Source organism: Meriones unguiculatus, chromosome 7, assembly GCF_030254825.1.
Source record: "Meriones unguiculatus strain TT.TT164.6M chromosome 7, Bangor_MerUng_6.1, whole genome shotgun sequence".
Taxonomy (NCBI): domain Eukaryota; kingdom Metazoa; phylum Chordata; class Mammalia; order Rodentia; family Muridae; genus Meriones; species Meriones unguiculatus.
In genome coordinates this window covers 113,376,864-113,403,559 of record NC_083355.1, presented here as the reverse complement: position 1 = coordinate 113,403,559, position 26,696 = coordinate 113,376,864, and the positions used below count along the sequence as shown (strand labels likewise).

Here is a 26,696-nt window from a genome sequence, read left to right as displayed (position 1 = left end):
AGCACAAGCCATAGCTCGGAGCTCTGCCCGGCCCCTCAGTAACCCTGAGGTTCCCTCCAGGCAAAGCGGGCAGCAGTGCTCAGACGTGCTGGGCGTCCCCAGGTCTCGGCCCTGCTGGGACAGCTGCAGGCCACTAGAAGCTTGGGTTTGGAATTCCTCTTCTTTAGTATTTTGAAACTGCTTTTCTAGTCCTCCCACACAGTGTGTGTGTGTGTGTGTGTGTGTGTGTTTACAGATATGTGCAGGTGAATGTGCCTGTGCAGGTCCCAGCGGAGGCCAGAGGAAGGTTCCAGGTGCGCCTCCCATCACTGTCTGATTTCCACACACAGTGGAAGGAGACAACTGACTCCACCACATTGTTCCTTGACGTGTGCTGAGGCGAATGTCCCCACTCACACAACATGCACACGCAGCAGTTCTATAGGACATTTTAAAAATGATTTTTAACTTTGTATGTATGTACCTGTATGTATGTATGTGTACTTGTACTATGTATGTGTGAATGTATACATGTATGTGCGCATGAGTGCAAATGTACATGGAGTCTTTCGGGCAGGAGTTACAGGTGATTGTGAGCTGCTCTACAGGGATGCTGGAAACCGAACAAGGGTGCTCCGCAAAAGCGGCAGTACATAGCTTTATTTAGGAGCCATCTCTCCAGTCCCTTTAATAAGAAATGTTCTAAGTCTTAATTAGATACTATGAAGCACAAAGAAAGCATCTGCAGAAATTGATTTTGTGAAGAAAAAAAAGACAAACAAAAAAAAGCCACTTTTGCTTCTCTTTTGCTAAAACGTCTCATATAGTAATGAACTGTTGCTTCTAGAGATCAGAGGCCTTGCTTCTTCTAAGAAAAAAAAAATGGTGCTTCTTGTTGTCTCTTAAAAAAACAAGTTAAGCTGCAGTTTTAAAAATCAAGTAAAGAACACACCTGTGTCATTTGCTTTTCTGTTGCTGTGATGAAACGCCTGACAAAAGCAGGCTGAAGAAGAGAGGGCTCATTCTGAGTCACAGTTCAGCGTGGCGGGGGAGTTCAGGCAGTAGGAAGTTTTCTTTTTTTGAGACAGGGTCTCTCCATGTATCCAGGCTGGCTTCCAACTCAAGAGATCCACCTGCCTTTGCCTCCCACTTGCTGGGACTAAAGCGGTGCACCACCACACCCAGTTCAAGACAGAAGGACTTTGAAGCAACAACTCACATAAGTTCTATGGTCAAGGAACTGAGTGGTAAATGTTTGCAGCTGCTTAGTTCCATTTCTCTGTTTATACGTCCCAGGATCCCAGCCAGGAAAGGGTGGGACTTACAGTGGCGTGTCTCCCTGCTTCAAAGAACGTAATCCATGGATATCCTTATACTCAGCTGGGCGGTGGTGGAGCGCACCTTTAGTCCCAGCACCTGGGAGGCAGAGGCAGGCCTATCTTTGTGAGTTCAAGGCCAGCCTGGTCTATAGAGCAAGTTCCAGGACAGCCAGGGCAACACAGAGAACCCAGTCTCAAAAAACCAAAAACCAAAACAACAACAACAAGAGCAAAGATAATCATACCCACAGTCATTCCCCGAGAGTGGACTGACTCTCAGGATATACTAGACCACGTCAGGTGGATCACACAGCAGGAGGGGTGTGGTCAAACACACAAAACAGGACAGGCTGGAGAAGACTAAGTTCTCTGTCAGACATGGACACTGAGAACAAATAACCATTTGAACAGGAGGGGAGAATGGGTCATCTCTTCGAACAAAAGCAGGGAAGAAATGTTACCAGAATCTTCAGGAGCCCCTTATCGGGCACCAAATATTATGGGGGAAGTTGGGGGTTCTCAGTTGAGGAATTTTATTAGCGTTTGAGAGAACTTGAGTTTGGGTTCCGGAGACAGGAGGAGAGAAAGCGCTGTCGCCTGAGTTACTGAGCCTGTCAGCAATGAGGTCAGTGAACAGCCACACGCAAAAGGTGGGTAGCTTTAGAGACTGAACGAGAAAGTCCAAACCACCAGAGGAATCACGCTCAGACTGGGCAGGCATCCAAATAGATAGAAAAGAAAAAGGAGAGAGCGCCAACCTAACAGAGCTGGCTGGCTGAAATGATCTTTTGTGTTTGCTTAGACAAAAGTGGCCTCAGGCAACTCTAAGTCACAGCTCTCAGGAACCCAGAAACAGTGTCTAACAGCATTTTCATCATATTGTCCCCGTCACAGAATAAACTGCATGTCAGAAGTGTTCCATCTACAGACACGGTTGTAATTGTCTTAGTCAGTGTTCTATAGCTGTAAAGGGACACTGTGACCACAGCAACTCTTTTTTTTTTTATTGTTTCAATTTTTAAAATTTTTATTTTATTTTTGTACTAATTACAGCTTATTCACTTTGTATCCCAGCTGTAAGCCCCCTCCCCTCCCCCTCCCAATCCCACCTTCCTTCCCTCTACTTCTCCGATGCCCCTCCCCTAGTCCAATGATAGGGGAGGAAGACCTTCCCTTCCATCTGACCCTTGCCTATCAGGTCTCATCAGGACTGGCTACATTGTCTTCCTCTTTGGACTGATAAGGCTGCTCCCCTCCCCCCTCAGGTGAAGGTGACCAAAGAGCCAGCCCAAGAGTTCAAGTCAGAGACAGTCCTGTTCCCATTACTAGGAAACGCACTTGGAGACTGAGCTGCCATGGGCCACATCTGTGCAGGGGTTCTAGGTTATCTCCATCCATGGTCCTTGTTTGGAGTATCCATCTCACAAAAGACCCCTGTGCCCAGATTTTTTGGTTCTGTTGCTCTTCTTGTGGAGCTCCTGTCCCCACCCCCCGCCCCTGCCCCAGGTCTTTCTATCTCCCCCTTCTTTCATTTGGCTGAGTCTCAGCATGTGCTTTGATACCCTGCTGGGTAGAGTCTTTCAGAGGCCCTCTGTGGTAGGCTCCTGTCTTGTTCCCTGTTTTCTCCCTCTTCCGATGTCCATCCCATTTGCCTTTCCCACAGCAACTCTTACATCAGGAAATTATTCAGTTGGGGCTTACAGTTTTCAAGGTTCAGTCCATTGTCATCATCGGGGGAAGCATGGTGGCACGCAGGCAGACATGGTTCTGGAGAAGGAGCTGAGAGTTCTATATCCAGATCTGTAGGCAGCAGGAAGAGAGAGACTCCAGGCTTGGGATGGGCTTTTTAAAAACCTCAAAGCCCACCCCCAGTGGCACACTTCCTCCAACAAAGCCATACCTCCTAATCCTTTCAGACAGTGACACTCCTTGGTGACCAAGTATTCAAATTTGTAAACCAAAGCATCTCATTCTCATTCAAAATACCACAGTAACCAACAGACTCTATATATCAAACTCTATCAGGCTATCAGGAGACAAGTACTGCTAGGCTTTGAGGCTGTCTTTGTGAGAATTTCTACTGCTGTGATGAAATACCATGTTCAAAGCAACTTGGGAAGAAAAGGGTTCATCTGTTCATACTTACACATCATTGCTCATCACTTAAGGAAATCAGGACAGGAACTCAAACAGGGCAAGAGCTTGCAGGCAAAAGCTGATGCAGGGGCCATGGAGGGGTGCTGCTTACTGGCTTGCTCCTTGTGGCTTGCTCACCCTGCTTTCTTATAGAACCCAGGACCACCTGCCGAGGAGGGGCGCACTTACAATGAACCGTGTTCTCCTCTGTCACTAAGAAAATGCTCTACAAGGTTGCGTACAGCTCAGTCATACAGAGGTACTTTTCTCAATTGAGGTTTCCTCCTCTCTGTCAGGTTGTTCTAAATCGAGAAAACATGAAGGTCAGTGAAGATAGACTCCTCCCTCATAGTCACCTTTGAACCCCATTTGTTATTTTCTAGACAGCTCACATAAACACACACACACACACACACACACACACACACACACACAGTGTGAGCTGAGGGTGGGGTATTGCACTCTTCCTTTAACAGATCCAACAAGATCCAAAATACCACATGAAAGGAAGTCAGGTTGAGGTCTCAGGGTTGGCAAAGACGAATTGACCCTTTGCAGGAAAACTACTTACCTTAGGACGAGAGTTTTCTCTCGTCCTAAGTAGAAACATGGTGCTTTAATCTGCCCTCAGTCTCTCTCTCTCTGTCTGTCTATCTGTTGTGTTTTGTTTGTGTGTGTTTAGGTACACATATACATGCCTGAGCATGTATGAGCATATGTGTTAGGATGCAGGTGTAGAGATCAGAGGACAACTTTCAGGACTCTGTTCTCTATTTCAAATATGAGAATATTTGAGGGTGCATTTGAGCTTGAGGAGACTTTTTCAGGTCTCGGTGAGCTTAACTTTGTGGGTTATGATCCTGGAAAATAAATTCAATGGCACCAAAACCTCCCTGATCTAGTGGCTTTTGGGTCCCTGTGTGGTGAAACTAAAGAATGAAATTCATAGACTACAGAGGGTGAATTTTAGAGACATTTTTAAATTACATATTCATAGATGGGAGGGGAGAGAGAAAAAGAGAGAGGGAGGCAGAGCCCTTGTATAGTAGGAGTGGTCTCAGGAAGTAGGGGACTTTGGGGCACTAGTCTGTTTTTTTTGTTTGTTTGTTTGTTTGGTTGGCTTTTTTTTTTTTTATTTTTTTAAAGTACTTTGGGAGCAACTTGGTTGGGCCAGCTATGAAGTGTCCAAGTGTGAGGCTTGAAGTTATGTTCTAAGTTTTAATTACTATGCCTAAGAGTAGATCTATAAAACAAAAATGCCTCTAACTTTCTGGAATGCTGGGGGCTATTGTTCCTGTAAGATAATAAACCGTGTGTTTTTACTTCAGTAAACAAGGTTGGTTGCCCCGACTGCACAGGAGGTGCTTGCTCACACACAGACAGGAAGTACTTCAGGATGCATGATGGCCCCTGATTGGATGAATGTGAGAAGTTCGTAGCCTTGAGGGTTTTGACTTTAAAACTCACCTGCCTAATACAATGTGGCCATTCTCTGGAGATCTCAGGTATGGACTGGGCCAGTGTCCATTGTCTTGACAAGGGTTTAATAAAGTTTGCTTCAAATTTGGCTCAAAAATTGTAGCAGTGGTTTTATTCTCACCTGGTGGGATCAACACAAGCTTCTAGCCACAGCCTCACATGCCTCAAGGGGCAGACTGGACAAGGGACCAGGAGCCATAACTTCTCTCAGAGCTGCTGCTTAGGGATCCCACCCTGTTTAACCATTTTCCATCCCCTGTTCGATTGCCTCTACCAGCTGGTTCTGGGGACTGAAGCCAGGTTCTGCCCCGAGTGTCCTTATCCACCGAGGTGTATGTAAAGCCCCTTGTGTGCTTCTGGACTCTCCTCCCCCTCCTCACTTCCGCTTCTTCAGATATGACCCAAATTCCAAACAGGCCTGACCCCTTTTCTCCACTCACTGCACACTGATCCCTCCCTGAGCTTGCCTGCTTTCTTGAGCTCTAACTTAAAAGGCATGATTTTTTTTTTCCTCTTTCCATCTCCCTTTGCAGCTGCCAAGGCATCCAGAGTCTCCTCTTGTCCTTCCTCGGGTGCCATCAAATGTCTTTGGGCACCCCTCTGGGTCTGTCTCCAATATTGAAGGCAGAAGGGAAGAAACATATTTTCACATCCGGATAACTAACTCTTCAGCACTGTTTACAACCAAATATATGATTGCTTAAGCACTTATCTTAATACCCAAGTAGCCCATCTCAGCATTTACAAAATAGTCATACATTTCAAATGGACCACGGCCCAGGACACAAGTGAAAGTATCTCTGTGTACAGGCCAGTCGTAAAACTGATCCTTTCACCTTATATTTTATATTTGCCTAACAAAAAGCAGTTTTGAAATTTTTATGAGCCATTTCATCCAAGCTCATTTTAACATTTTAATCACCTTGTAAACGATCTCTCTGGTAAATCCTGTGATCTGATTTTTCCTCAGCCATTTCCAGAACTGAAAGGCCCCAGATCCCAAACCATTTCAAGGAAGTCAGCTCAAGAGTCCATTTCAATCAGTTAGTACTTTTTTTCAGATAAGGCTGCCTGAACCACAGTCCAGTAAAACCAGTTCCTTTTATTGTTTCAAATTCAGATTTTCTGAATCCTTGTGTTTAAAACCAGCCACTGAAGCGATGGCTCTCACATAGTTTCCAAACCACCGCAAACACTCACATTCCAAGATACACAGACACATACTGCAGCTGGAGCAATGGCTCAGCAGTTAAGAGCACTGGCTGCTTGTCCAGCAGACCCAGGTTCAATTCCCAGCATCCAGATGGCGGCTTACAGCCATCTGTAACTCCAGTTCCAGGAGATGTGACCTGGATGTGACTCTTTTGGTACTCTGAGGGCATCAGGCACAAAGATGCTGTACAGACATACCTGCAGGCAAAACACCCATGCACATACAATCAAAATAAAGAAACCTTCCAGCATAATACACTCTTATAAACCTCAAAAGTCGTATGCCAATCACTGCAATTTTCAGCATACAATAGTTTTTAAAAACATAAACTTAAGATCGAAATGGACAGAAATTTTTTTACTTGGTTATTTTTAGGTGCTCCAGGGACAGAGATGGCTTTTGTGCCCTACTGCTGCCTTAGAAACCACAGTGAGCTAGAATTCTCTCCTTGGTCTATAGCCAAGAAAACTGAGCGTGGCAATCCATGGACAGACAAGAGCACCAGGAGGCAGAGCAGCCTGGGCTGGAAGAGCCAAAGCCTGAAGGGATGTAACTGGCCTTCTTGGCAGAAGAGATGGATGTTCTGAAGAGACACTTGGCAATCCAGTTATTAAAAGGGTGCTCCCCAATAAAACAGTGGCTCCGCTAGAAGTTGGAGTCGCCCAGAAATCTCATGGACAAAACAAAAAACTCTGAAACCCTGGATCCAAACACCGGCAAAACTATCTTGGCTCTGGGGAAGCCTTGCAGCTTCGAATCCAGCCCTGTGGGACTGGCGATCAGACTGTGGTGGCTGGGGGACCATAGGTCAGAGGGTCTACTTAGATTCCTGCATGTCACATGACTCCCAAGATGGACTAGGGCAGTCACTGGATCCCTCTGTCTCTCTTTCCAGTGTGTCTGCACTGAATGGATCTCTTTTCTCTGCTTTCCGCTATCAGTTGACTCTAACTGGTTTGTTGAGGATGAATGGCTGAGCCCAGCTTGTTACAGCTTCCAGGGCACAGGCTCTGACCCCAACTCTGGTAACAGTTTCGGAGAGACTGGAGAAAAGGTGTATTTGGTGAAGAGAGTGTCTGTCACTCACAGCAAGTTGAAACTGGATGGGAAGATGGGAGGGTGTCAGCAGTGGCTGGGGTCATTTTATTCCAGGGACATTCCTCCTGTTGAACTATCTGGGCTATCACATCCTTTGTAGACAAGCCTTGGCAAAGCTCCTTTGAGCTAATCTGTGCCTCTGTTGGGCTATCTGGGGCTCTGTCCAGCCATCAGGTTCTGAACAACCATTCAAGGTTTATAAACAAGAGTAAGAAGGAGATACCCACACCCAAGAAAACATGAAATCTTTACTATATCAGGGTTCCTGGGCTCTCAAGAGATGTGCACAGCCGCACTCTGCTGAAGGAGGCCCAAGCTGGGCAGTTTTCAAAGCTGCCAGCACCACCTATTTCAGGCTGAGGCCTTCCATCTCCCTCCTAATCCAAGCCACCTGCAATTTTCTTAGTGAGCCACTGTGGATTCTGAAAGAGCATCTGCGTGCCCAGGAGTTGTTTGTTATGTATGGGGGAAGACCAGGGGTGTTTCCTGGAGAATAAGGGTTAGTCACACAGCACACAATGCCATGTCAGTCAAAGGAACACTGCAGCCATGGCCGGGACCCTGTAAAAAAAAAATTGCAACGGCTAAGAACCCTTGGTCGCCTAGTGACTCAACTGTCCAGATGCAGCAAACCACACAGGACTCCGGTGTTTATGGTGATGCCAGAAAGCCGACAGTATGGCCCTGTATATCCACAAGCTTACCCTACAACTGTGCACAGGATGAGGACATAGTTATGGTGCATTTCACAGGTCATTGTATGGAACTAAATAAGCATGTAAAGTGATCTTTACCATTATTTTTACTGTGTCCTCCGACCTCCTGAGGTTTCCCATAGACAGCAGGCAGTGACACCCCCTCCCACGTGTCACATTCAAGGCTTCTCCTATTTGTTTCAACATGCCACTTGCAGGCATTGTCCCATAGCTTTCTGGCTTGCACAAGGACATTGCAATGGGCCGCTTGGAGGAAATGGGCTAGCAATGAATCCCAGATAATGGCCCTGAAGTTATGCCATGTGTAATAATACACATTGCTGGACTAATAATGCAGACAAGGACTGCAATGATTATATAGAATTATTTGTAATTGAAGGTCACCGAGATGCCTTCTTTGGAGGAAGAAATGAAGCTTGTGTGTCTGCTCCTTCCTCCTGTCTGTCTCCAGCAGATCTGGTGAGACCCATACTGGGGTTCTCAGAAGCTTGGGGTCTCCCCTTTCCTAGGCTCCTTTGCAATAGAAGATTGACTTTTGTTGGTATAATGTTCTTTTGGAATGTATACCTTACCTTGTTCATCCAAATGCTGATTTCTCTCCCCCACTCTCTGGTTTCAATCTGAACATTGTATTGTGATACTTATTCTAAGCATCACCTATCTCAACTTTGTGTAAACATGCCAAAATAAAACAACCAGCCACAATGTTGAGCAATGGAGAGGAAGGAGTAGGCAGGAGAGGAGAGGAGCCAGAGGACAGGAAGGAGTATGAAGCGGAAGAGACAGCAGAGGCTGGGAGAGCAGAGGCAGGAGGAGGTCTTGGAACGATGTAGAGAATGAACTGGACCTAAGATTTCACAAAAAGCAAGTATAATGGGTGAATTTAAATGTTAGGAAACTATGAGGGCTTGGAAGTTTAGGATGGAGTGACTATTGCCCAGCATTGTGTTCTAGGTTAACTAACTAAACCCAGTGTCTGTGTGGTGATTTGGGTATACAGCTGTTTAGGATTAACAGCAGTGTTTCTAAAAGATATATCAATAGTAAATATTAACCACTTATTACAACCGACTTTACTTATACTTTACTTGGAGTTGGGAGGGTGGAGGCCTGGCTTATGTGCACTAAGCAACAATTATTCTATTGATCTGAAATTTTTCAAAAATTTCACACTTACACTTTATCTAAAGACATTTTTTGGGTGCCGTGGGGGCACTTCAATCATTTCAGTACTTGGGAGGTAGAGGAAGGGGCAGGAATTCAAGGCCACCCTTGGCTACACAGAGAGACCCTGTATCAACAAGCAAAATGAACAAGAGGAGGCCGGGGAGATGGCACAGTGGTTAAAGCACCCGCCACACAAGCCTGGTGACTATTCAGTCTCTAGAACCCATGTATGTAAAGGCGGAGGCAGAGAACCTGCTTGTGCTAGTTAGGTTACTTTCCGCTGTGACCAACGCAACTTACAGGAGGAAGGTCTGGTTTGGGCTTATGGTTCCAGTCCATCATGGCTGGGAGCCAAGCAGCAAAAGGCAGGCATGACGGCAGGAGCAGGAAGGCGTGAGCTCACACCCTCAACCGCAAGCACAGGCAGAGAGGGGGAATAGGAAATAGGGAGAAGCTCTGGACTCTGAAAGCCCACATTCAGCGATACACTTCCTTCACCAAAGCACACTAAACCTCTCCAAACATCACCAGTAACTGGGAGCCAAATGCTGGCGCCTATGGGGAACGTTTCTCATTCAAACCATCATACCATACCACAAAGTTTTCCTCTTACCCCCACATGCCTACCGACACTAGCTGCAGTAGAATATAATAATAATAATAGCTTTTGATTTCTAGCATGGCATAGTGGCTCCCTGCAGTCCAGGTGTGTGGGATGAGGAGACAGGAACTTCCCTCGGAGAAAGACGCCTGACTAGTCTCTGGGCCCCAGGTACGCACACAAGCCCCCCCCCCACGGGAAGGTTGAAAAATTGTGTCTTAGGACAATGTTGCCAGATTTAACCAGTCAAAACCAGTAAGATGTGGGTTTCAGCAAATGGAAAACTTGAACGCCTGCTGGCGTTCCTGTTTCTGCAGTTTCCCCATCTATACCCACCCCCAACTCCTGGAACACAGTAAATGGGTTCCACAAAACGACCTTTCTCTGAGAGTATCCATCATGGCCATCACTGTCGAGGCACAAAATTTCGTTAGCTCAAGTTCCATTGATTACCTCTCCCATCCAGCAAATAATGATTTTCCGAGACAGTAGGGCTAAGTGCACTGGAGTTAATAAGTAGCCGGGCACCTTTCCAGGAGGCACTGCCTACACGTTTCTCACAGCTGTGACCACGTACCTGAAAGCCACTATAGGAAGGATTTACTTCGATTCATTTGAGGCGGGTGAAGTCCATCATGGCGACATTCATTCATGGTGTGGGACCCGGCTGCTGGGACCCCTCCCACCTGGCTGACTAGGACTCAGAGAGCAGGGAAGGCTGGTTTGCCAGGGTGCTGTTTTTAACTGATGTGTGTTATTTGTTGATTAATTTTTAACACTTATTTTGTGTGGGGATGGAACCAAGCCATGTCGCTGAGCCGCAGTCCCAGCGTGGTTTTGGTTTCCACGCACGAAACGTCCTGTGGGGTGGTGTTATCTTAATCCTGTTTGAGACTCACTCTGGGGTTTGGCTGCTTTTGAACTTACGTCCTGCTCCTGCCTGAGATTATAGCACTCTGTGTCACCACTCCAGGCTCTTGGAAGGCTGTGTCCTTCCCCCCCCCCCATACAACCCCACTCCCTCTCTTCTCTCCTCCCTTCTGGAGGGGCTGCCTTTCTTTGTTGGACTGATTTCCCTGGGAGGCCTGACTCTAGGTCCTGGTCATTAGCCACACTATTGGCACAGTCGGATGGGGGGGAAAGTGGGGGTTGTTATTAATCATTCTGGCTTGGTGTCTGTTACCAAGGGACAATATTCGTTGCACCAAGTCTTCAGACACCTTCTGACATCATAAGAGGGAAGATGGCAACCCAGTCCCAGGTGGGAACCCACAGGCAGCAGCCACAGGCTGCTCCCCAGCCTAGGGACTTGTGGATGCTATCTCTCCTGCTTCCTCCTGCTTCCGGCCACAAGAGTCTCTGCTTACCAACGTGCCGGGGACCAACCTGCATGTCTAACATAGAGAGACATATTTCTGTTTCACCTGGCAGGGAGGACATATAGCTGGGGGATTTAGCAATCGTGCTAACAGGACAATGTAACAGTATGTCTCTATAGCCCTGTGGCGCCTGGCCTGTAACTTCTGTGTAGTGTGTGACCTGTTGCTCCTGAGGCTATCATGTGTGAAACATGATTAAATGGTAAGCTAGGGACAACGATGCGGTGAGATACAGGATGCGCTGGCTGTCACTGCCTTACAGGTAGGCAGTGTTTGCAATGGGGTCGGGGAGCTGGCACCTTCTGATGTTTGGCAAGGTTTCCACCTTTGAGGCACACACTGACAGCATCGGTGATTTGTTGCTAATAGACACGGGAACACCCCGGAAAATGACAATGAGAAGCCTAGTGTAGCGAGCGCGCAGCCTGGTATTACTAACCCCTGACTGTGACTCATGGCGCATGATTACATACTGTGGACTCACACACCTGCCCACAGCAGCGTGGCCTCGGACACTGATGATGCGTGTGCGAGCACGGTGCTCGGCCTCAGTGCTCTCCTCTATGAACTGAGTCTATGGATTGAGGACACCCACTGGTTACTCTTGTCTGGGCAGGCGGTGTAGAGTATGTTTTCTAACCCCTCACCTGGGCCCGAGGACCAGTGGTGACTGGAGCGCAGAGCAGGAACTCAGGTACAAGCATCAAGGTCACAGAGGTCAATGTAAGGCAAGCGCTCTGACGGTTCTCCAGGCCAGAGGCTGGGGACTGGATCCTGTTACAGGATTGCAGTCTTCCTGCCTGCCTGAGGTAAGGCTTTCTCATCTGGCCTGAGTTCCCACATCTGGAGACTGGTGGGATGGCAGGCCATCCTGATGTGGCAGCGATGGGCCCTGTGGCACAGGACCCCCTCCCCCCCAGGCTGTGGTGGGGGCAGTGTCTGGCTGATTGTCTTCCCCATGAATCATGGGGACATCCTTAGTGCCCACGCCACCCCAAATGTAGCTGGGTGTCTGAGGCTTCCTCCTCAGCTCCAGCCAGGGCTAAGAGTGGGCCACACTCTCATCTGCCTGTGGCGGCCCTGGCGCGGTGCCAGGCAGGGCCATAGACAGGCCAGGCCCTAAGCCTCTGGAACAGCAGAAGCAGGGAAAGCAGAGACTTCTGTCACCCCACAGACCCAAGTCCTCAGTGCAAGACCGTCTGCGGTGCTGGCTTCCTCCCCAAGCTTCGCACTTGCTCTTCCCTTAGCCTTCCTTTTCTCTTGATTTTAAGCACGTACTTGTCCTACAAGTTCCACTGCAAAAGCTGCTCCAGCACCAACCTCTGCCATAGCACAGATCACCCTGAATCATTTCTATCCCTCCGTCCCTCATGTTTGACTCACTTCCGTGCTTTTGCTGTGTCTCTCTGCGGCGAGTGCGTGAAAGGGACCAGCAGGGGAAGACATTGCTGGGATCTGCCAGTCCCGAACTCCAGACACCCCTCTTCCCAGCTCTTCATCCCCCACCACCTCCACTTAACTCCTCCGGCGCCAGGATCAGAAGTCCCAAACACACAGGAGTCTAGGGCACGGCTCTAACTGCGCTCCGCTGTGAGGCCAGCCTGGCAGAGAGGGACAGGTGTGCGCCAGAGCCTGCAAGTTGCAGTGGGCGTTGCCACGCCGCCAGGGATCCAAGGATTCCGGGAATCTCGCGCGGCTCCTGAAGGTCTGCCAAGGCGCGGGCATGGCCGAATCTCCCATCCCGGACCGCTTGGGTTCCAGGGGACCACCGCGACCCGCCCCAGCTCCGCCCAGGAGGCGCCGAAGTCTCGGCCCCACCTCCCCGCCCCCCCCCCCCCGTCCCCGCCCGGGTCCCTAGGTCCCCGCCCGCTCACACCCTGCGACAGGTGCGCTTGGCGCAGCAGAGCGCTCTGGAGCCCCAGCGTCCCCAGCATGGGTAACAGCGCGGGCCGCAGCGACTTCGAGTGGGTCTACAGCGACCAGCCGCACACCCAGCGGCGCAAGGAGATGCTGGGTGAGCGCAGTGGGATGCGGGGGGGGGGGCAGTGCGTACGGGGGTCAGGGGTGGGGTGGGGGTGGGAGGGCGCGCCCCGAGGACTCTCCGCCCGCAACCAGTAGGCGCCTGCTGTGTGCAGACCCCCCTGAGTCGCGGCCGAGCTTGACAACTTAGGAAGCAGGAGAAGCCTTCCTCCTTGGGATCCTCTAGATCCCACTAGAGGATCGTAGCTGTCCTGCAGAGGCACTGCCCTGCGGGTTCCCCCTGCGGGCCAGCGGGCCGCTCCGTGAGTAGAGGGTGCGGGACAGGCTCGCCTTTCTCCGCGTCTCTGCGCCCCGGACGCCTCTCCTCTGCTCCCCTCACTTTGGCGCCCTAGCATCTGTTAACTCCTGTGTTTCATCAGCTCCGCAATGTTGTTTCCTATGGGTGTAACTAGCATTATTCAACAGTCAGCTTCCGTCCTCTTTGCCGGTGCTCTCCAGGCTGTCTTGGCCAGGTCTTGAGGAGGCAGAAGCTTCCCTCTGAGTCCTTTGAACCCAGGGTGCACCTGGGCTGCTGTTGGGGGTCTCAAACCGTCCTGTGGGTTTGCGTTTTTGTGATTGCCACCTGTCTGGGTAAGCCGTGCCCCCTTCTCGTGTGAACCTTGGTTCCCCCTCCTCCAGGTGTCTTGGCTGAGATGCTAAGGCTGGAGCAGGAACCCCTTTCGCCCCTTGCCTGGCTCCCCAGCTTCCCTTCCTGAATTCTCTGGGCACCTGGCATTAGGTAGGGAAGACCCACAGGTGCTCATGGGATCCAAACAGACTGCACCTGCGCGCACGCACACCCACACCCACACACACCCACACACACCCACACCCACACAGACACACCCCCCCACAGACACACACACACACACAGACACACAGACACCCCCCCCACAGACACACACACAGACACACACACACACACACACAGACACCCACACAGACACACAGACACATACACAGACACACACACACACAGACACACACACAGACACATACACAGACACACCCCCCCACACAGACACACACATAGACACACAGACACACACCCACACAGACACACACACACACACACAGACACACACACACACACCCACACAGACACACACACACACACACCCACACAGACACACACACACACACACAGACACAGACACAGACACACACACACACACACACACACACACAGACACACAGACACACACACACACACACCCATACAGACAGACACACACAGACAGACACACAGACACACAGACACACACACACACACACACACACACACACAGTTCTGCACAATGTGGCTCTGCCGCCTGGTGAGAGGATGAGGTAGGCTCCCTGAAGGTCGGGCGCTGGGAAGGTATCTGCCACTCCAGGATACGTGAAAGGTCCCTCCCTCCTACTTGCAAAAGTGAGCTTCAAATTTGTGACCCTCTGTTCCCTGCCTCCCTAGTTCTGGGGTTAAAGATGTGCACAACCGAGCCAGCACTCTCTAGTTTCAGTTGGCCTCAAACTGGCTGCAGACAACCTTGCTGTCTGGGTCTGTCCGCCTCTACCATCCTAGCACTGGTATTAAGGCCCACCGCACCCACGGGTTACGAGGTGCTAGGAAGTCAACCCCGGGCTTTGCAAATGTGTGGCAGCATCTACCATGGGGCCACATCCCAGCCCTTTCCAACTGAGAAAGCATGGGTCCTAGAACACATCCAGACTTCCTAGAGAGATTGGTGGGGGCAAAGGGGCAGGGCTGGAGCGTGAGAAACTGAGGGGACACTGCTTGCGTAGCAAGAGAGCTGTCATCTCTGAGGCTCCTCACTCATGCCCCGGCTATAGGGCCTCTGGTTGGTGCCCGTGACTTGGGATGTGTGTGTGTTCTTTGACCAGCTTGAGCTCTGGTCCTTCCTGCCGGCATGGTCCAGTGCTCCCTCCTCCAGGAAGCCCTCACTGCACCCCACTGGCTGCTCTGATGGTCCTGACCAAGCTGGTAAAGGCTGGGCTCTGCCTCCTTGGCTCTGGTCTCCACAGCAGCAGTTTAGTGGCTGGTGGAAAGGTTGGTCCCATGGCCAGGATTCCAAGCATCGCTTGTGAGTGGCAGGTGAGTCAGTTTGGACATGAGGAAGTTGCAGCTTGGGCAAGAGGAAAGGCCAGCATAGAACCTTCCGTACGAAGCTGCTGTTCAGACTTGGGAGGCGATGTGTGAAACAGTCTGGCCAGCATCGCCACAAACGTCAACAGTAGCTGTTATTGTCAACATCCTGAAGCCAGGGCTGGGGACTCACCGAGGCTGGGGACAGATGGGGACAGAAATCTCCGCAGATAATTGTTCTGACCCTTTGCAGACAGGAGAAGCCATTTGCCCTGGACTGCATAGGCCAGAGGCCACTGAGGCCTGGATTCTCAGGTTCAGTTGTATTGCACATGGCTGGCTGATGGCTTCCTCAAGCTCCTGACAGGTGTTCGGTTAAGGTCACAATCTCCCAGTCAGATCCCAGGAAGTCATTGCTAAGAGTTGGCCCCAGCGTTCTGTGATATGAACGACCAAAGTCCACCTTCCGTTGCTGCCTAGGCTGAGGACATGCTCCCTGGCACAGTGTCTAAGAAAATAGGATCCCGTGGCAGCGTCTCCCCAGGCCAGGGGAGGCAGGAAGCTGAGCCATTATACACTGAGCCAGGCCCGGGAACACAAGCTTGGGTTTGTGTCTTTGAAGATAAACAGCTTTGTAATTTTGTTTGCTTTTTTAAAAAGAACATATGAAAGCAAGGTACACACACACACACACACACACACACACACACACACACACACACACACTCATTCACTCACACACATATGAGGGAAACCAGGAAATAGAAGTCAGATGTTGGATTGTTTGCTTAGGAAAGGCTAGGCTGTGACTTCTGTCGGTGGGCTGTCAGTGGCGATGGCCTCTGGGAAGAGCAGACGGCCCCAAGCCAGCAGAGTCTAGGGCACAGAGGGAGCTGCCAGGGGAAGGTGAGGCCCTGGCCACCTAACCATGGCCACACAGACTCCAGGGTGGCTGGCAGGAAGCCTGCCTCTTCTGGGACCTGCAAGGGTCTGGTGGAGCCTGTGGCCTCCTCTGCCAGGCCCAGCTCTGTGGCTGCCTCCGGCCCCATGGTCTTCCCCGGGAGCCTGGTGTTTTGTGTTCTGGTTATGAGCCCATGGTTTTACGGTAGGGGATGGTGCTGTGATGAAAAGTGGGCGTGTGTAGTGCCGTGCCACGCAGGAATGGGGAAATGGGGAAATGGGGAAATGGGGAAATGGGGAAATGGGGCGATGGGGATGGGGCCCCCAGCAGCTCAGGGGCAGCAGCCTTGCTGTCCGGGCATACTGCCATGGCCTAGCCTCTGCTCCCCGGGCATACTGCCATGGCCTAGCCTCTGCTCCGGCCTCTTAGGGACACTCCGGCCGGCACTGGCCCTGTAACTGCATTTCGCCTTCTCTCCAATCTGGGAGGCCCAGGCAGCTTCCTGGCCTTTGTAAGCATTGTTCAGTCTGGGCGGACTATTTATTTTCGTGCTTCTGGGGATGTTGGAACCCAGGACCTGGCACCTGCTAGGCCGACACAATGCCCCTCCCACGCCCAGCTAGACCTCTTCATCAACTGACTGTGTATGTGTTCTTTTGGTCTTAGCGTCAATGTTCTTTCCACAGAAACATTCTGGCAACACACGAGTAGGTACACAAATGCCCCCTCACACTTGTGCATGTGCGCATGCTGGAGATGGTAAATGGGAAACCACAGGCTCTCTCGAAGGAACTGAGTTGTGGCATTTGCCAGTTGCTGAAACTATTTCCATCATGGCTCCTCCCCTCATTCCTGGGTGCACCCCGAGGTAGAGCTGGGGAAACATTCCCACTCCTGGTTCCTGCCCAGGAGCCCTGTGTTCTGACGGGCGCCTCACCACCCTTCCCCTGTCACCGTCCTCTCCCCTGCTCTCCCTTAGGGTGCCACACCCGCTACTTTTGTCCCCAGCTGCAGTCCTGCACCTGCCTTTCTCAGTGCCGGGAGAGCTCGCCTGTGCCTGGTGCCCAGGAGCTCTGGGGGCGAGAGAAACCACAGGCAGGGGACCCTCTAAACACCTTTGCCATTCCTAGCCAGAGGCCACCAGGGTCAGCCCCGGTGCCAGAGCACGATCTGGTGAGGGCTGCTTCCTTGTTCTCATGCAGCTGAGGAGGCGAGGGAGCACTCTGGTCTACTGTCTGAGGGAGCACTCTGGTCTACTGTCTGAGGGAGCACTCTGGTCTGCTGTCTGAGGGGACACTCTGGTCCACTGTCTGAGGGAGCACTCTGGTCTGCTGTCTGAGGGGACACTCTGGTCCACTGTCTGAGGGAGCACTCTGGTCTGCTGTCTGAGGGGACACTCTGGTCTACTGTCTGAGGGAGCACTCTGGTCTGCTGTCTGAGGGGATACTCTGGTCTACTGTCTGAGGGAGCACTCTGGTCTACTGTCTGAGGGAGCACTCTGGTCTGCTGTCTGAGGGAGCACTCTGCTCTATTGTCTGAGGGAACACTCTGAACCATTGTCTGAGAAACACATTTAGATGTCAGCACCTGAAGGCTAAGGGCTGGGGCAAGTGCCTTCTAGAAAGCTCTGGGGCTGTCGGCAGTGGGGGGGGGGGGCTGATCAGGCAGCTAGTGCTGCATCCGGGAACTAGTGCAGGTGTCATATCAGGTCACATAAAGGGTCATCAGCAATTCAGGAGGACAGCTACCCCCAGGTCTGCTCTGTCACTGAGGGAGCACTCTGCTCTGCTGTCTGAGGGCAATGTTCCCATCACAAGGGCTCCATCCTGTCAGCCCTTAGTCACCCCAAGGCCCCACATCCTAGCCTGTCAGCGTGTTTGGACTGCCTGAGTCCTCTCAGATGGAGCACTGTCTCGATGTTCCCATCATCCCTTGCTAGCACTGCTCATATGTTCTGGATACTGCACTTAGTTTGTCTTGATGCCGCGCTCCTTTTTAAATTCGTAACAGCCTTGTGATGGTATGGGAGCAAGCTCTTCACTGGAGGGCCACACTGCAGGGTTCTTAGTTTGTAACATGACCCAACTGGAGAACACTCCCATCACCGGAAACACTCCCCGGGGTGGAGGCCATTCCCACCCTCCCTCTACTCTGACTGCAGCTCTGCCCCAGAGCTACTGTGCGGCGGGCACAACCAAGCCTTCCCAGAATTGAGTGGGATGCAGGGCTCCCCCGGGACAACGGCAGAGGGTGTGGCTCTGGGCCCTTAAGGACAGCTCGGTGGCACATGGAGGTGGTAAGCGTGGGGCAGCAGGGCAGGCCTCCTCAGAGCCAGGGGCCATGCATGTGCCCTCAAGGAGGGTGCCACCTCCACGTGCTCCTAGCTCCGGGGGCTGTCAGGGGAGGCATGGCACAAGTGGAGTGTGAGGCCTGAGAGAGAGGCACCAGCTCGAGCTGAGGGCGTTGGCTTGCAGCCTTCTGGATGGCTGTCCAGGCTGGGCCGCAGGCTGTCTAGTGGAGGAGAGAACTCTCGAGACCGGGGTAGGGCATCCAGGCTAGAGGCTGCATACTGTTCATGCCCACCGAGCGCTAAGCTCACTGGGTGGAGGGCTCAGCAGTGCTGGGGGAGGGGTAGCTTGGGGAGTCAGGATGAGCCATGGAGGCGCCTGCTGTCCTTCCGTGTGGCACATTTCTTCCCCGTGGGAGGTCCACAGAGAACCTGAGGAGGGCCGCCTAGGACTCAGAGGGACAGGAGTCGGTGCACAGAACTCCTGGCAGAGGCCTGGGCAGAGGAAAGGGAGAGGAAAGGGTAAGCAAGCACTCCACAGCCAGAAGACCTCCATCCAAATCGCTGCTGCTGGGCGGTGGCTGTGGGCATGTCCCGAGTGTGCTAGCCTATACCTAAGCTCCAGCCTGGGCCCCGCCATCCCGGGGTTCGCCTGGCTGTGGCTCACGGAATGCAGGTGTGGCTGGACCAGCCCTCGTGCGCTGATATTTGGCCCTCTTCCAAAGGGAAGCAAGGGCAGCTGAGAGCTAGTGGGTTCCTAGGTAGGAGAGGAAGAGGGTGGCTGCCACCCTGAGGTGGCCGGAGACAGGAACACAGCGGCCACCATGGGGACTGGGAAGCTGGTGGCGTGTGCAGGCTCAGACGCTTTGCATGTGATTTTCCTGAGGGGGACAGAGCCTTCCCACAGATGTTCTTATCCTGCCCGCCATGAAGAGACATCACCTTCCCCACGATCCTGTATTTCCCAGAAGCATCCATTTTCCTGAAACATGGAGGCACTTCTCAGTGGCATCCTTCTGATCCTGGCCCTGCACCTGTCCCCTTCCCCTCGGTTCCCCAAGTAGCAGGAGGTACATCAGCCCCTTGAGTGTGGCTGTCCTATCCTTCTGTCCTGTGTGCCCAGGGCCACACCCTCCCTGAGTCCAGTGGGAAGATGTTGGGTGTGTCCTGCAGGCCTATCTACCCTGCCGGGACTACTGAGTAGAAGCCAGGCTGAGCTTGGCTGGCCCCTCTCCCAGGGTTGGGAGGAGGAGGCCCAGAATGGCGTCACCGGCTGTGGGTGTGCAGCGCTTTGCCGATCCTTTGCTCTGGACCTTGGCATTCTGGCCTTGCCTTACTAAGCTGAAATCCACCTCAGCAGAGTGGCATTCCTTCTGGAAGCTCCATAGTAGAGCAGATTCCCTGGTCTCTCCTCGCTTCTGGAGTCACCTACCTTCTTCACAGCATTCCCTCTGTGTTCCAAGAAAGGTGGCCTCAGTCCTTATGCCCTGCTCAGCCCTGAGGCCCCAGCTTTGCTCTTGCATGGAGCCTTGTGACGCCTTTGATGACTTGTGCATCTCTTCTTCTTCACCTTTCACTTAAGGTGGTCACAGGCTGTGGGTTTGGCACGTGGGGCATCTTGGTGGGTTGTTCTGCTCACCACTGGTGCTAAATGTCCCCCTCTTTGAAAAACAGAGATACACAGTCTGCCTGGGGGCAGCCTGTTCCCTAGAGCCCAAGCTCTTCCAGGTCCCTGGGGGCTGTTAAGCTGCTGAGGCCCCCAAGCAGCCTGCCTTAGCTTGGCCCTGAAATCCCCTAGGCAGCTAACAAGGCTTGTGTCAGGACCCTGCCAGATTATCCAGATGAGGTGTTTGTGGGCTACAGGCTTTTGTTCGTTTTGTTTTTCAAGTCAGGGTTTCTCTGTGTGGCCCTGGCTGTCCTGGAACTTGCTCTGTAGACCAGGCTGGCCTTGAACTCAGAGATCTGACTGCCTCTGCTTCCTGAGGGTGGGGAGTAAGGTTCAGTGCTGCCACTGCCTGGCCAAACATTCTTTTTTTTTTTGGGGGGGGGGAACACATGTGAAATTTGCCTGCCTTCCTTCCTTCCTTCCTTCCTTCCTTCCTTCCTTCCTTCCTTCCTTCCTTCCTTCCTTCCTTCCTTCCTCTCTCTTTCTTTCTTTCTTCTTTTTCTACTTACACAATCTCATGCAGCCCAGGCTGCCTCACATTCACTTTGTACCTGAGAAATATCTTGAACTTCTGATCCTCCTGCCTCCACCCTCAAGTGCTGAGATTTCAGGTGTGTGTCAGCACACTGCTCATATGGCGTTGGGGATGGACCCAAGGCTTTGTGTGCACTGGAAACTGAACCACCTCCCTGGCCCTGCCACTCTAGTGTGCAGGCCGGAGGCATTAATGACAGTCACGTTATAAAGCTGTAATTGCTGTTTACATGGCCTTGTCAGTTCCAGTCAAGGCCATCGCTCCTGCTCTGGTCTTAGGAGACTCTCTCCTCAGGCCAGGCCTGGGCAAGGCCTGTTGAGGCCACCGTCTGCTCACAGGGTGGTGGAGCTGCTGAGCAGTTTAACTGAGGTGCGCTAGGCCAAGCTCCTCCTCTGCTGGCTGGGTTTCCCCCCTGCAGGACGGGCTTGGCCCCATCTCTTGGATGTCTGTTCTTGTCCAGGGAGCCAGGGGACGGAGCAGACCTGGGGATAGCTGTCATCCTGAATTGCTGATGACCCCTTATGTGACCTGATATAACACCTGCACCAGTTCCCAGATGCAGCCCTAGCTGTGTGATCAGCCACACTGCCAGCCCCAGAGCTTTCTAGAAGGCACTTGCCCCAGCCCTTAGCCTTCAGGTACCGACACCTAAATGCTGTCAATGCTCTGTCTTTCCCTCCTGGGCCTTCCTGGCTTGGCTAACTTCCACGCACACCATTTGCTCCTTTTCTAGAAAACAAAAATATGAAAATGCACAAACTGTATAAGGACGGACACTTGCTGCCTTGTAGAGATAGCTAACATTTTGTTAGCTTCTCCGAAGTGCTTATTTGTTTTAGGAACTGCCTCCCTGATGCCTGGCCACCCCCAAGTGCCTGGCAAGCTTGGGAGTGACCAGCCCACATCATCTCTATCTGGCCATGTCCAAGCAACTAGCTGCACGTGGCATGGATGTGTCGGCTGGAATGCCGGAGGCCCACGAGGCCCGAGGTTCTGCAGTAACTTTGGTTCCTGACAGATCATTTTCCTTATGTGGCCTATTGTGGCACCTGCACCTTATTTCTGCTGGTGGCTAATTCCCCGACCCTGGGACATCTTCTAGCCTCCTTCAGAAGGTGGTCAGAGTGAGGCCTTTGTACCCCACAATCCAGGCTGCAACTCTTCCCAGACAGAAAGTACAGTGATGGCGTAATGCCTCTCTAAGACCTTTGAGGGTAGGTGTTGGGCTGCTGTTTACTTTCAGGGTGCTGCTGGGGCCTGAAGATGGGAGATGGCAGGAGAAGGGGGGGAAGAATGAGGGTTCAATAAATTTGGAGTCACTCATCATTCTTGTCTCCCCTGTAGCCAAGTACCCAGCCATCAAGGCCCTGATGCGGCCAGACCCCCACATCAAATGGACGGTGACGGGAATGGTGCTGGTGCAGTTACTGGCCTGCTGGCTGGTGCGGGGGCTCTCTTGGCGATGGCTGTTCTTTTGGGCCTATGCCTTCGGTGGCTGCATCAACCACTCACTGACACTGGCCATCCACGACATCTCGCACAATACTGCCTTTGGCACAAGCTGTTCCTACCGCAACCGCTGGTTTGGCATCTTTGCCAATCTGCCAATTGGCTTACCCTATGCCTCATCCTTCAAGAAGTACCACGTGGACCACCACCGTTACCTGGGTGGCGACGGGCTGGACGTGGACATTCCCACGAACTTTGAAGGCTGGTTCTTCTGCACTCCGGCCCGCAAAGTGCTCTGGCTGATACTGCAACCCTTCATCTACACTCTGCGGCCGCTCTATGTGCACCCCAAGGCGATAACGCGGATGGAGATGCTCAACACCCTGGTGCAGATGGCAGCTGACGTCACCATCTTTGCCCTCTGGGGGATCAAGCCCATAGCCTACCTGATAGCCAGCTCCTTCCTGGGCTTGGGCCTGCATCCTATCTCTGGCCACTTCGTGGCTGAGCATTACATGTTCCTGAAGGGCCATGAGACTTATTCCTACTATGGGCCCCTCAACTGGATCACCTTCAATGTGGGCTACCACATGGAGCACCATGACTTCCCCAGCATCCCCGGCTGCTATCTGCCACTGGTAAGTGCTCAACCTGGCATGGAAGCAGACATAGCAGGAGCGAGAAGGCCTCCAGCTATTCCCAGCCTGCCTTATTTGTTTGTGTGTTGGCAATGGACCGGTCATTCACTTTTGGCTCCAGGGCATCAGGAAAGGCTGTACCACACAAGCCAGTGTCTGGCTGGAGATGGAGGAGGCAGATGGAGACAGGGCAGTTTTCCAGGCAGGTTCAGGTTAGTAGCTTAGGCTAGTGCACACCTGCTGGAACCCCACTAGTGGGCTCTGGAGTGTCTCTAGTCAAGTGCGTGCTCCATTTCAGCTTCCTTGTCGGTGTCAGTGGATACTGTCAGGTACCTGCTTCCTGGCTCATGCTTGTTGGTGCTCATTTCCTGTCACAGCCTTGGAACACACAGACATACTGCTGCCAGCCTGGAGCTGGCCAGGCAGCACAGGCGTGGTCTTGTCCTTGCAACCTATGGGGACTGGCTGCAGCTACAGGCAAGGAAAGCTGAGAAGAGGCGAGGTGGAGGGGATGCAGGCTGAGACAGAGGGACAGGAGGCCTTGAATGCCAATGGCTGTTAGGTGTGGCAAGGGGCAGCAGTACGGGAGGGTACTCGGGAGTGTCACCCTCCTTGGGTGACCAGGTGTGTGTGTGTGTGTGTGTGTGTGTGTGCATTGCTGGGCTGGGTGACTTCGGATTGGCCCAAGGCTGTACCCATGCAACCTATGAAGCGTTCTCGTCCCTCCACAGCTGTCACACTCAAATGTACATTTGAGATGAGGGCAGAGGCTAAGAGGGGACAGCACATCTCAGAAGTCAAGCTTGAGTCTCAGCTGAGGCCACCTCTGAAGGGGCAGCCTTCATGGAGCATTCACTGTAGGCGGGAGAGAAGGCTGCCTGCTGGGCCCATTTCAGATGTAGCAGTGCCCTCCCTGGGGAGGTGTGAGGGCGAGTGCCATAGCACTGTGGAGGTTTGGTGATGGGTGTCCTGTGGCTGGAGCACTCCCTGGGGTAGGAGGCAGATGCGGCATATCATCAGGTCAGGGGTAAAACTCAGAGCTGGAGGGTGAGGAAACGGTGAAAGCTGAGGCCCAGAGGCAGGTTATCATAGGATGCTGGGGTGAGGGTGTGACCCAAGGCCCATAGGCCTCAGAATTCTGCAGACCACAGTGGGCCCACCTGGACCGCCCGGATCGGAAAGTTGGTTCCGAGGTGGTGCGCTGGGCCTGCGTGCGCCCTCCCTGCTGCTCAGTGTCAGTGTGCACTCACAGTGTATGTGTAGAGTACCAGCCAAGGTACAGTCTTGACGCTAACCCTTTCCACAGGTGCGGAAGATTGCACCTGAGTACTACGACCACCTGCCGCAGTACTACTCCTGGGTGAAGGTGCTCTGGGACTTTGTATTTGAGGACTCTCTGGGACCCTACTCCAGGGTTAAGCGCAAGGTTAAGCTGGTAAAGAACTGCCTGTGAGTCCTGTCGGCCAGCGGGGGCCAAGCACCATGACTCCATGCTGCTCCCAGTCCCATGGGCACAGAACTGGTCTGTCTACATCTCCTGAAGTCTGGACTGCTTCTCAGCCTGTTGTGCCCAGCAGCAGTGGATACAGGCTATGGTTGGAATAACCAGGCTTACCTGATCTTTCTGGATCTTAGCTACGAATGAACAGGATACTCTGCACCTCTGGTCCCGTGGAGCTGGTTTCTCTGTTCCTGTGTCCCAGATTAAATCTAGTATTTGTCATAGTCTACGTGTTGTCCTTCTTTTGGGCGGAATGGAGTCTTGGCCTGAACCTGGTCTCTCAGAATGAGGCCTGAATCCAGGTGGATGGAGTCCAGCAGCCCTGTGTAGCTCCCTTTGGCAAGCCCCAGGCCTGAGTCTCATTCCCTTAGACTCTTGAAGGCCTGGCTTCTGCTGCTATGGAAAAACCTCTAGATATGTGCGTCAGAAGGTCCCTTCCTCCAAGCCATGGGACAGCTTCACTTTAGGTCCTCTGACCTATGAAACCACCATCCTGAGCTTGGCTAGGGCCAGGATGGCAGCAGAAGATCCATATCCCTGGATAAGGTCAGGTCAGGCTGTCAACACGGGGTTCACCTCTCCCCATCCGACATGGAACTGACTCCCAAGTCGGATGGCTGGCCAGCCTCTCTGCATTTGAGTTGGGGAACAAATGCTGATGTGACTACACCTGTCCTAAGGAGCTGGACCACAGCGGGTCCTGATGTCCAGAGCAGGTAGCAGCAGTGTGCTGAGAGGGGGTCCCTTGGCAGAGGGAAAAGAGTAGGCCCAGACTATAGCCTGGGCTTGACCAAGGACCTCACCAAAAAGGAGGCCATGGACAGAGGGTATGCCGTTGCCCCATGCCTGGGAGTGGCCCTGAGTTCTGGAAATAGGCGTCCCTGTATAGCGACTGTTGAGATGACTTGGAAGGCTTGGCCGCAGAACTTTTTCTGAGACTGGAGGACTGAGCCAGGGCAGGTGGCCCCTCCCTGTGCACACAGATGAATGCAGGCACTGGGGAGTCCCAGTGAGCCCAGCTGCACCCCTCTCTCCTGGTCGTGCCTCACTGCACGAGCCTACTTCCTGCAGACAGTGCCATAGGCTGTGTTGAGGCCTCCCCTCGTGGCAGAGGCTAGTCTGCGACTAACTACCTCCGAGGGTGCTGTGTGAGGAGGCTGGAGGGCTGCAGCAATGTTCTCAGGAATGTGGACCGTGCTGCCTTGGCCAAGCTGCCTAAGCTGCTAAGTTTATCTCCTCACAGGCCCAACAACTGCATTCCCAGCTTTTAGGATGGTTGGAGATGAGGCGCCATGGACCTCACCTCATCCCCTCCTGCCTAGCTCTCAGCACCGAGCACACCAGTAGGCTCTATGGTCATGGAAGGTTACAAGGTCCCCATGGCTGGTCTCCTGGCCATATTGACATGGCCCTTCACACCAAGAGTCAGAGCATCCCTGCAGCCACAATGAAGATTCAGTGCTGAGACCCTCCGTAAGTGGCTGTGGATTGTTTCTGGTAATGCCAAAGGGTTCAGGGAATCTGCATGCGGGAAAGCTTCCTCTCACCTCCCGGAGCCCCAGGGCCACTTCTGGCACTTGACAGATTGCATGTGGAGTTCTCTTGGGTCCAGGGAATGTGTTGCACTCAGAGCCCACCCACCTTGTGATCCTGGGGCCATCTGGCTCCCCCAGGCAGGACCTGAGGCTCAGTTCCACAAGTAGGAGGTGCAGGGTAGCTTGGTTACGCTCCTGGGTCCTGGGGATGTTCTGGTGCAGCCCAGCTGCTCTGAGGCCCCTTTATCCCATTAGTCCTGCATGCTCTGGCCTGGGCACTCCTTGTAAAAGGGCATTCCACCAGGGCAGCCAGGGGCTGGCGCACAAGAGAAAGCCAGAAACTGAGTGTGGACAGTGAACGGTTTATTATCATGTGGACATAACACGCACTGCGTGGACATATGAACACCATGGCTGCTGGGGCTGAGCTGCATTCTGACAGCTCTGTGGCATGGAAAGGCCACACCGTACCCAGCTGCTCACTGCCAGCTGAGGTGCCAACAGTGTCACCTAGGAGAAAACGTGGAAGCCATCTAATAAAGCAGGTGATTTGGGGGTGTTCTCTCTAGAAACCAAAAAAATGTACACTTAAATAAGCAGATATAAAATACAAAAAAAGAATAGACCCGGTGCTGTGTGTCAGGTACACTAAAAAATCCAGGAGTTGAAGATTGTTTCCTCATTTAATATTGTGTCACAGGTTGAGACTTAAGCACATCCCAGCTTCTGCAGGCTCGCTGTTCGCTGGGGCCAGCGCGGCTCCTCGCGATCCTCCAGGGCTGGCGCCATCTTACGTGGTGCTGATCCCACTTAGTTCCTGCCTGATGGCTAAGGGCAGGACAGGAGAGGGGGCTCAGTGGGGCAGAGAAGCACCCTGCTCAGGCCTCCAGGAGACCACAGGTGGGATAGAGGCCTACCAGCATGGCAGCTCTGACATAGACCTTTGGGGAGACAACCCAGCCTTCATGGGCTTCTGCCCCTAATGATGGGAC

The 26,696-nt window shown here is 52.6% G+C and overlaps 2 protein-coding genes and 1 long non-coding RNA gene across 15 annotated transcripts in view; 1 reads left to right on the top strand and 2 right to left on the bottom strand.

The window, feature by feature from the left end:
• Positions 1 to 2,417: 2,417 nt before the first annotated feature.
• LOC132655300 (uncharacterized) lies at positions 2,418 to 12,890 on the bottom strand. The gene is made up of 3 exons (XR_009593080.1): positions 12,471 to 12,890; positions 3,445 to 3,736; positions 2,418 to 3,098 (listed from the first exon to the last, which is right to left on the bottom strand). It is a non-coding gene; the product is annotated as an uncharacterized LOC132655300 (long non-coding RNA).
• Positions 12,891 to 12,939: 49 nt separating this feature from the next.
• On the top strand, positions 12,940 to 24,393 carry Degs2 (delta 4-desaturase, sphingolipid 2). Of its 3 annotated transcripts, XM_021642565.2 has the most exons (4): positions 12,982 to 13,101; positions 21,042 to 21,219; positions 21,926 to 22,668; positions 23,975 to 24,393. In XM_021642565.2, exons 3-4 carry the CDS (start codon positions 21,952 to 21,954, stop codon positions 24,119 to 24,121), a joined length of 864 nt encoding a protein of 287 aa, XP_021498240.1. In that variant the 5' UTR covers positions 12,982 to 13,101; positions 21,042 to 21,219; positions 21,926 to 21,951; the 3' UTR covers positions 24,122 to 24,393. The 3 variants fall into 3 exon arrangements, with proteins under 3 accessions (XP_021498239.1, XP_021498240.1, XP_060244149.1); XM_021642564.2 differs by lacking the exon at positions 21,042 to 21,219 and having other exon boundaries at positions 12,940 to 13,101; XM_060388166.1 differs by lacking the exons at positions 12,982 to 13,101; positions 21,042 to 21,219 and adding an exon at positions 13,349 to 13,369.
• A 1,657-nt stretch (positions 24,394 to 26,050) lies between these two features.
• Positions 26,051 to 26,696, bottom strand: part of Evl (Enah/Vasp-like) — a 123,654-nt gene continuing 123,008 nt past the window's right edge. For all 11 annotated transcript variants that reach the window (XM_021642576.2, XM_021642578.2, XM_021642572.2 and 8 more), the window contains one exon: positions 26,051 to 26,532. In XM_021642576.2, the coding sequence (XP_021498251.1) occupies positions 26,495 to 26,532 (38 nt within the window). In that variant the 3' untranslated portion in view covers positions 26,051 to 26,494. The remainder of the gene's footprint in view (positions 26,533 to 26,696) is intronic.